This window comes from Syngnathoides biaculeatus, chromosome 8 (assembly GCF_019802595.1).
Source record: "Syngnathoides biaculeatus isolate LvHL_M chromosome 8, ASM1980259v1, whole genome shotgun sequence".
Lineage (NCBI taxonomy): Eukaryota > Metazoa > Chordata > Actinopteri > Syngnathiformes > Syngnathidae > Syngnathoides > Syngnathoides biaculeatus.
The window spans coordinates 17,010,504-17,021,304 of record NC_084647.1 but is presented as its reverse complement, the minus strand read 5'-3'; the positions used below and the strand labels follow the sequence as shown (position 1 = coordinate 17,021,304).

Below are 10,801 nucleotides of genomic sequence, written 5' to 3'. Positions count from 1 at the left end.
TCATAAAATTCTGGAATCTTTCAAGTGACTAACAAAAAAATGATCTGAATTGTGATATTGGCCTTCTGAAAAAGAGTTATCGATTAAGCTTGTTAGCTTAGCTCGGTGACACATAAGCACGATGGAGGTTAATACTAATACCACTAACCAAGTCTCCGAGAAGCACAGAGCCGCAGAACATCCAAAGTCTTTCACCGGAAGCATTAGACAATGTCCCCGCTTACGCAGCCGGACTTGTGTAGCGGATCGCGAGGCTTTGAAGAGCGTGCCGACTCGCAACTCTTGAAAAAGCTTCAGCGAATTGCCGAGAGTTGTCGAAAAAAGTCAGAAGTCAGAAGAAGGCTCTTTAATGGTTAGGAAGTCCTCTCTTGTGTACTTAAGTCCCGAGACGCCCGTGAAACACAAAATCATAAACAGCAACCGAGAGTATTCTGTAGACTACTACACTGGGTTAGGTAGGGAGATTAAATGGCCGCGCGCAGTGGTGTATGGATAATTCAGCAAAAAATGTGAAAACAACCCATTCCATGTTAGCACAGTTCAACAGTGGCCAGAAGTAAATATGAGGTAAATATTTATTTGTGATTGGAGGGGTCAGGGGGAGCCATGTGAACAATGTCCCAGCTGTACTACAAGAAGACCGACAGCTCCTCATACAGTGACCGCATCCCTCTGCGCATCGTCCGGGCTGAGTCGGAGCTCTCGGCCCTAGAGAGGGCCTACCTCGGGGCCGTGGGCAAAGGGGATTACGCTACGGTGAAGGAGGCGCTGGAGGAAGCCGAGATCTATTTCCGCATCAACATCGACTGTGTGGACTCGCTGGGGCGCAATGCCCTGCTCATCGCCATCGAGAACGAGAACTTGGAGATCGTGGAGCTGCTGCTCAGTTACAACGTGCACGTGGGCGACGCCCTGCTGCATGCCATCCGCAAGGAGGTAGTGGGCGCCGTCGAGCTGTTGCTCAACCACAAGAAGCCCAGTGGTGAAAAACAGGTACAGTCACTCACTATGTATTCTTACTATTGCACATGACTATTCCTGGCTCTACCGCTAATAGCTTGACGAGCAAGCGTGACATAGACGGGCGGCCACTCCAGTGACGTGTGAAAACAATGGACAGCTATAGTTGCTGAAGCACTTTCAGGCATTAATTGAACAGGAAAAACAGTCAAACACACAAATGCAAAATGAAAACACTCACAAGGAGCATGGAGCAGATGCACTGAAATTAGCAGTAAAATGGAAACATAAGTTAGCATAAGAACACCTCACGTCAACACAATAATAGAATTGTATGGATATGATTTTTATAATACGTTTGGCTTGGGAAATATAACCCTTCTTGGATCGCCACGTCATTTCGGAAGCAGGCACCTGGTACTAATTCTCACAGTAGACTACACTATAATATAACAACTTGACTCATCCAGTACTGTGGGTTCTGACGGAAAAACATTGGCCACACCAACCTCTTTGCTGGGTTGTACCCACTGTGCTTTTCTCACTATACCATTGAAAAAAAAACCTGAATAAATATCTAGATTACACATCATTTTTTGGAGCATGGATAACTTCTATTTGCAGTGTGTGCAGGGTGAGAGCGAGGCAGTGGGTGGTATTATACATAAATACAGGGAAAAAAACGTAAAGGAAAAAAAATCTTCCTTCCTCTTTTCTTTTCTTCTGTTAATATAAGGCATCTAAAAGTCGACGTTTCATGTTTTGTCCCCTTTGAAATATTCAACTTGCGAATGGGCAACGCCTTGAAGCATGTCATTCACAAGTAGGTGGTGGGTGCTGCTGTTCAAGCGTAAGAAGCTGAGTGGTGAGAAAAGGGTTCAAATGGAAGGGGGCTGACATCCCACACGGGGTCTTCATTCACACAGACCGCAGTAATAATTGACTTTCAAGTCACTGTCACACACAAATCAACAGCGCCAACTCGTAGAGACTACCAAGAGAAGTGACTTTTATATTATAAGATACTGAAGAGTTCATCTAACCTAGTTTTTCCCATCTTTTAAAGACCCGAGGCACATCCAGTGTTCCATCGCTGATATTCACTTACTGCGTGGAAATCATTTCTGTGGAGTTTTTTCTGTGTGTGTCTTGAAAAAAGTTTACAATATTTCTAAAAATTGTGTTTCAGGAAGTATAGATTTGTTGAAATCAAATGGGTTGTATGTTTCATCCACAGCCCGTCTCTCATCGATTGACAAACTGCTTTTCTCTCCTTGATATATTGGTGATTATGGATACTGCCGAGTGTGGTTGTAATGCGACATGAGACAAGGGTGTGGTCTTCAGTCCAGACAGAGCATAAGAAGAAGCTAGCTAAACACAAAAGTAATTAGCCGCATGCGTGGTTTGTGTTTGGTAAGCTGGTCAAAAAACCAAAGATGTGAAATGGGACCCTTTCCATGCACATTTTCAGCACAGCAATATGTGAATTAACCATATGTTTGGTAATTTATAGACATATCTAAAACAGTTCCCACTTCCCATTGAATGGATGAAGCAAGGACATCATTCTGTTGGTTTAGATGTGGTTCCTACAGCCTGAAATTGTACATCGGTTACAAAGCAGAGTAGTTTATGCCCATTTCACGTAAGCTCAGTGCTAAAATCCCAATGACAGTAAATATTTGTATGAAAATCATTTGACCAGAACTGAAAACAATACAATGGAAAAACGTAAGGATGAAAGGACCCAAAAGACAGACAGATGCAGTGCAGTGGCCACTGTCACACTGTTATTGTATTATCAAGCTAAACGCCAAGCAACTTACTATCTGGTAATCGAAGTATTTGTCTGTCGTGTAAAGCTCCCACCGATTCTGCTGGACAAACAGTTCTCGGACTTCACCCCTGACATCACTCCGATCATCCTGGCGGCCCACACCAACAACTACGAGATCATCAAACTTCTTGTGCAGCGAGGAGTCTCCATCCCTCAGCCGCACGCCGTGCTGTGCGACTGCCTGGAGTGCGTGTCCAGTCTGGACGTGGACGGCCTGCGCCACTCGCACTCCCGCCTCAACATCTACAAGGCGCTGGCCAGCCCGTCGCTAATCGCCCTATCCAGCGAGGACCCTTTCCTCACGGCCTTTCAGCTCAGCTGGGAGCTGAAGGAGCTCAGCAGGGTGGAGAACGAGTTCAAGTCGGAGTACGAGGAGCTGTCGCACACGTGTAAACAATTTGCAAAGGACCTCTTGGACCAGACCAGGAGCTCCAAGGAGCTGGAAATTATCCTCAACTACCGTGATGACATCAACCCACTGCTGGACGAGAACACGAATGATCTGGCACGGGTCAAATTGGCTATCAAATACTGCCAGAAAGAGGTACGTTGTCCTTTCCGTTTACTTTCAGGTCTACTCTCCTCACCTTGGATAAAGCCATCCATTTTCTTTTGCCGCTTATCCTCATGACGGTCGGGGTGGGGGGGGTGCTGGAGCCTATCCCACCTATCAACGGTCAGGAGGCGGGGTACACGCTCAAGTGGTTGCCAGCCAATCGCAGGACACATAGACACAAGCAGCCACACTCAAAATCACACCTAGGGGCAATTTAGAGTGCCCAATTAATGTTGGATGTTTTTGGGACGTGGTAGGAAACTGGAGTGCCCGGAGAAAACCCACGCAGGCACGGGGAGAACTTGCAAACTCAAACCCAGGACCTAAGAACTGTGAGTCCGACGCTATACCAGCTGCTCCACCGTGCCACCACCTTATATCCAAACATCTTTAATATCCATAACTGTCTAAAAAAAATTATAATAACAATAATCCTCTAGTTGATAAAAAGTCACTTCCCATTATTTTGTTGTCAAAATACTAGCGCTAGCAACTATGGCTGATGAACGTAATTTAATAATCAATAAGATTATTTACAAAAAAAATTCTGTTAAATCAGGTTTGTACGTAAATATTGATCAGAGAAAGCCATCACGATGTTCACAAACATCCTCATTTAGAGGGTCAGTTTAAATAAGTACATCTTGTGAAATGTATGCTCCTAAAAATGGATTATTAACTGAGATCATTAGCTGTAAAAGGTTTTTAGTGCTCCTTATAAAGGAAATGAAACATAAGGTAATCGTCAGATATACAGTACTAGGACAAGGTCATAAACATTAATTGGAGACTGTAAATTGCCCATAGGTGTGATGGTGAGTGCGACTGTCATCTGTCTCCATGTGCCCTGCGATTGGCCGGCAACCAGTTCTTGGCGTACCCCGCCTCCTGTCCGATGACAGCTGGGATAGGCCTCACCACTCCCGCGACGCTTGTGAGGATAAGTGGCTCAGAAAATGGATGGACGGAAGTGTGGCTTCTTGACTAGAAATTCGCCAAGACTAGCCACAAATGGGTTTAAATGCTTGGAGGTGTCCAGGGGGAGTTTGGGCCATCCCATAATTGCAAGGCTGCTTCTTAATGTAATCCATTAGCGTTGCCAAATCATTCCCACGGCAATTAGATTATTACGTGATCATGACAACGTGATTGCTCTTTCCTAGACAACTGTGTGTCTGTCTGGATTTTTGCACACGTTTGTACGATTCCAAAAGAAGACATGTTTTGGTTAAATCAAAAGGATTTTCCATGGAGATTATACTGCAGGAATACAAATATGGCGTTGCCAAACCATTATACTTACAGAAAAGAGAAGTAGAACGTTGAAAGCTTATAATCGAGAGAAATAAATGCTCTCATTTTATAGAGCAGCTTCCTCACCATGTTGTTCACTTCACTGCTGGTTTGGAATTTATTGACGCTAACGACATAACCGCAAGCTTTTTATAGGTTGCTATTGTGGTTTTTCTGACAAAATGGCGCCAAGGTGGTTATAGACAAGCTGCAGACCATTAAAAGCACTTTAGCCGCTGTCCACAAAATCTGTCCCTGCTACCAAAGTTTGTGTCAACAAATGTCATAAACTGTGAAGTAGATTTCAATCATACAGTACTTCAAATGAACCGTGTGTTCGATGCCATCAAGTGTGCGGCAGCCGTAACGTGGAATTCGTCCACTCCAGAGGCAAGACGGGAAACTTTAAAGGGATTCTGTGCGGAAAGATGACCTCATCAGCCAACCCATAATGTAGCGAATCCATTTGGCTATAACGAGGTTAAACTGAAATGAACTCCCATCACCAGCAAAAGATGTCTTGCAGATGTTCTTTTTTTTTTTTTTTTAAATCATATTTTAGAAAGCACATGATACGAACCAGATTTGACAACTTGTATTTAAAAAAAAAACGATCATAACTCAATCTTGGAACAATTTTGAATATTTACGGATGCTCTTCAATACAAAAACAGATTATTGGAAATCTAATAATGAGTAAATGATTAAAAATTCTTTTCAACTTTCAACTCTTATGCCTGCAGTTTTGTGATTCTTGATGTGGGTCGTTATCAATTCCCGTCTCTCGTTCGTAGTTTGTCGCCCAGCCCAACTGTCAGCAGCTGCTGGCCTCCCGATGGTACGACGAGATCCCCGGCTGGAGGAGGCGTCACTGGGCAGTCAAATTCATCACGTGCATACTCATCGGGCTCCTCTTCCCCGTATTATCCATCTTGTACTTGGTCTCTCCGAAAAGCCGTTACGGCTTATTCATCCGCAAGCCCTTTATCAAGTTCATCTGTCACGCCGCTTCCTACTTGACGTTCCTGTTCCTGCTCCTCTTGGCATCGCAGCACATCGAAGCGCCACAGCGTGACTTTCAGGGCCCGGCACCAACCGTGGTGGAATGGATGATCCTACCCTGGGTCGTCGGTAAAGAACACTTTTTTTTTTTTTCCCCCCACATAATTGTCATTTGCGGTCGTGAAAGGATCGTAAAGCCGCCGTTTGCTCACGTCTTCAAGGGTTCATCTGGACAGAGATCAAACAGATGTGGGATAGCGGTTTCCAAGACTACATGGACGACTGGTGGAACATAATGGACTTCATTATGAACGCACTGTATCTCGCAACCATTTCCCTGAAGATTGTTGCCTATATAAAGGTACAGTACAGTATATATACATATGGAACTGTCGAGTATGGCCATGTATGAAAAATTTGATTTGTTTGGTTTTGGTTGAATATTTCAACTGGCAGAAAGCTTGAAGGAAGAGGAAACCTGCAATTTCGTGCATCTTTCATTAAATAGCATTTCACACAAAGTTCTTGAAAGTTCAAGCAGTTGTGGAAAGTTAGGACGGTTATTAAAAGGTGTCACTAGCGCAGCTTTGAAAAGGAACATACATTGAGTGCCTTCACCCACTATGGAAGATAATTCAAATGTACCTTTTTTTTTTTTTTTTAGTTTGGATACACACCTCCAGCGTATCGATTGCCTTTGAACTTCTTTTGTAGCCTTCCCTTGACTAATAATATGTGTGATAAATGGGAGCTCTTTGATGCTGTTGAAGCTTTCTGTGGATTGTGGCTCGTGCCGTAAGATGTGACTACAAAAATGAGACGGAACGCTTCATAGAATGTCTGCGCTTTATTTGGGGTTGATTTGAGGCACGCAAAATGGTGACAGGTGTGTGCCAACTCTCGATTAAAATGAGCTTGAATGTAATTGATTCCGAACAGGTATCTTTGTTTTGTTTCAAATTTGTGGTATATATACAGTTCAAACGATCAATTCAGGCAATGTAAAAATTGCACTTGCACTTTTTCACTATTGCTCTGTCGGGCTTTGTCCTTATTCTGTTTCGTACAGCGCAGGAACCTGACCGTTTTTTTTTGACAATTGCCCATATTTTATCTTGCAGTATAGTGGGTACAAACCCCGATGCAGCTGGGAAATGTGGCACCCGACCCTAATAGCCGAGGCTTTGTTCGCCATCGCTAATATCTTCAGCTCCCTGCGCCTCATCTGCCTTTTCACTGCCAATTCCCATCTGGGCCCGCTGCAAATCTCGCTGGGCCGCATGCTCCTCGACATCCTGAAGTTCCTCTTCATTTACTGTCTGGTGCTGCTGGCCTTCGCCAACGGCCTCAACCAGCTCTATTTTTACTACGAAACCGATGAGGGCAGCAACTGCAAGGGTATTCGTTGCATGCAGCAGAACAACGCGTTCTCGACGTACGTTCAGAAACCAAACCTTTGCCGTTGTCGACGAATAGCTATTCATCAGGCAGGTGAGTTTTATATATGTTTCACATTTTTTTCAGGTTATTCGAGACGCTGCAGTCATTATTCTGGTCCGTGTTTGGCCTTATTTCCCTGTATGTGACGCGAGTAAAGCCGGACCACGAATTTACGGAGTTTGTTGGAACCACCATGTTCGGCACGTACAACATCATCTCCCTGGTTGTGCTGCTGAACATGCTAATTGCCATGATGAACAACTCGTACCAGCACATTGCTGTGAGTATCCTACTCTGTTGTTTAACCACACTCATTTGCCTCGTGTTCTTTTACAAATGGCCCTGATGAACGACTCACATTTTCTTTTAAGGATCACGCCGATATTGAGTGGAAATTTGCCAGAACTAAATTATGGATGAGCTACTTTGAAGAGGGAGGAACTTTGCCATCTCCGTTCAACATAATACCCAGTCCAAAGTCTTTTTATTTTCTGACAGGATGGATACGAGCACGTGTACTTCGGAGGCCGAGCTTAAAAAGACTTGCAACCTTTGAAAGTTTGGGGGTAAGCTGCTGTTGTACATTTTCCTAGCTCTGTTAGGACTGTGACAGAAGATTTGCAGCAAACCTCCACTGGAATGTGGCCGTGTGTAAGTAATCTTGCAACAGATAAGCGTATCATGCATTGATGGCGGACAATGTTCCTGATAAACAGAGTCCTCAGTTACGCCTGAGTTCTGTTCCTCTTGCAGCGATATCACCCAATTTTGTATGAAAAGAGATGGAAATAATCTTTTACTAACCCATGCTAGTGCAATACTAAAGTCATAATTACAGTAATTGTCTTGGATGCAAATACCTTCAAGGCCAACGAGTGAAGTGCAGTAAGCATGATGCTAACGTCGTAAACTTAAGGACCCTCTGTTTTTAAACATTTGGTCCAACAACAACAGCGTAGCGGTAGAACCATTCAGACCCAGTGTCAGATATCTGGAGCTCCTACTTTGATATTGATACAATATAGTAGTTGAAATTGGCCAAAGAACGTATTGAACTTGTAACATTGCAAATGCACAAAATTCCCATGAGTGATAGACCCTTCACTTCTTTAATTACAGAGGCGTGCAGCAGACAATGTCAGACTAAACCACGAGTACCAGGTAAGGAACATTGATTATCTAAAATCCTTTACAAGAATCTACATAAGCCGAACATCAATATTACTGAATCATTTTAGGAGGTCTTGAGAAACCTGGTAAAGAGGTATGTAGCTGCGATGATCAGAGACGCCAAGACAGAAGAAGGGTTGACTGAGGAAAACTTCAAGGTTAGCGGTACCTCCTATACGGAAGAATTGTCAAACGTCTTCATTTGGCGTTGTTAAAATAATTCTGCATAATTGTCAACAGGAGCTCAAGCAGGACATCTCCAGCTTCCGCTATGAGGTGCTAGGAATGATGAAGGGCAAATCCCAAGGCCGAGGCTCTGGGAAGGTAGCGAGCTCCCCATTTGCTTACCAGGGAAACACCTTCAAGTATTCCCCTAAATGGTGCACGGAGGAGTCACAAAAGAGGCTGGAGGTGTTTGACCTGACCCACAATAGGTTGAGTGGACCTCCCAACACGAGCCACAGTCCGACCAATAGCTGCGTTGTCCCGGCTACTAAAGCAGAGAGCCACTTGGATGACGTCACCCAGCAGAGACACTGCAAAAGGCCCTCCCAGAACTGCGGAGAAAACACGTCGACCTCAGAGAAGGCCTCGAAGTGTTCGGAAACCGCCAGACGACCAAGCCAAGAGTGCAAAAGTCCGAGGGTGGTGGTGGAAGCCGTGCAGGAGGCGGAGAAAGACGCTCGAGACGAGGAACTTTCGTGCAAACTACAAACTTCACGACATTAATGACCTAAATTAAAAAAAAATAATAATAAAAACAACACACACACACATTCATCCATGCCCACAAATAATGTTTTTTTTTTCCCCCCCCCCTTCTGCTTCAGTGTTGAAATTTATTCAAAGAAAACTTTTCTGATGTTGTCCGAGTTCGGTTCTGTCAAGTTTATTCTATGAAAAAGTGTCCTAACAAAGAATTGATACGGCAGTACTGACTCATGGAAAGTTGAGAAATAAGAGAGCATAAATAAAATAATGTGTCAAGTAAGACTTTATACCTCTCTTTTTTTCCCAAAAGAAATCATAAAAAATGTTTATTTTGAACTCAACTTAAGAGGTTAAACCTTGGATACATTATTCATAAATGTAGTAAACGAAGCAGTTTCAAGAAACCTCAAAACAGTTATTTTGTCCTAATTATATAGTGCGGTACGACATTTTTGCGGCACAGCCTTTGAACGCGTTGCTTTTATTATTATTATTTTACGTAATTGGATTAAAGGAAACTAAATTCCTGGAAAGTTTGCAGGTCATGCTGCCCCCAGACTTCAGCATCCTGCCAATTTTTTTTTTTTTTAATTCTTCCATTTATGGGCAACAATCTCACATTAATAGTTGTACATTTGTTCTCTTTACCACTGTTAAATTCTCACTCATCCTGTTTACAGAGTGGAAAAACTCTTCTGGTAAATAGTTTATTTCTTATACGGCGTTTGTACACAAAAGCACAGCCTCTTTCAGCAGAAGCTAAGCCCACAGGAAATTCTCAATGCTCACTTGAAAAATTCGAACAAACCCGATTTGAGCAGGTTTTATCTTCATCGCAAAGATTATCTTGAGGTATTAACCTGTGATGTGGGTTGCGTTTGGAGTACTGTCATTTATTTTCCTCAGTCTGCTCAGAAAACTGTCAAGGTCAACAATCGCACACGCAAATCCTAAAGAAACTCACAGGCGAGCTTCTTCTTCTACCAGTAGTTTTTCTTTGTATTTCCCGGTGTGACGGTCCGAGCGCTCCCGGTGCTGAAAAGTCTCCTTGTGATTAATGCGCATGCGTGTATATTTTGGAAACTTCTGGCCAGTCTGAAAAATCCCCATCCAGGTTTCAACATGTGCCATCCGACAACTTGTCGCCGAGTGTTCATGTTCGCGATGGACGTCTCAGAAAGACGAACACAGCGAACGTACATATGTGTGTATATCTTTTTATCAACTTTTGTTTTAAGGTTAGGATATAACATGTTAGCTACCTCTATGTAGAAGAACGGGAACTATGAGACCGGGGATTTCCCAGTAAGCGTTTGCTACGTACCCAGAGTTCCCCATTTAGTTACGCATGCGCATTCATCACAAGGAGACTTTTCAGCACAGGGGAGCTCTCAGATCGTCACACTGGCAATCTTGATGATATGTGGCACAATCCTCCCTCTCACAGGTCAGTCGTGGTGCTACAATAGCCATCTGACTGCCAATTATCAGTAACTATATGATTATTGTGTGTGATGTTGGTTTTCTTTCCACTTTTTTCTCATCGTGTGAGAGGTCTCATTAAAAAAAATCTAAAAAAAAAAGATTTGAAATGATTGTTTGTATCCCACTTGAAGACAAACAGCAAAATGGAAATTACAGAGGATTACCAGTAGATGATCATGGAGGTTTACCCCATGCAGTGTTTCTCAACCTTTACAGAGCCAAGGCAGATATTGTAGAGGGGAGAAATCTAACAGCGCAGCAGAAAAATGTCAAAAATGTCACAAAAAGTACATTGAGTATCCCAAGATGATGATGAGCTCATCTCAATTTTCTTTGGCATCAGT

General features: G+C 43.3%; 1 protein-coding gene across 1 annotated transcript; it reads left to right on the top strand.

The window, feature by feature from the left end:
• Positions 1–606: 606 nt before the first annotated feature.
• Positions 607–8,481, top strand: trpc4b (transient receptor potential cation channel, subfamily C, member 4b). Its single transcript, XM_061827004.1, is given in 9 exon segments — positions 607–993; positions 2,826–3,344; positions 5,444–5,780; positions 5,873–6,012; positions 6,773–7,086; positions 7,176–7,371; positions 7,463–7,657; positions 8,211–8,252; positions 8,330–8,481. Coding segments are annotated over 9 exon segments (2,277 nt in total). The 3' UTR covers positions 8,477–8,481.
• The last annotated feature ends 2,320 nt before the right edge of the window (positions 8,482–10,801 follow it).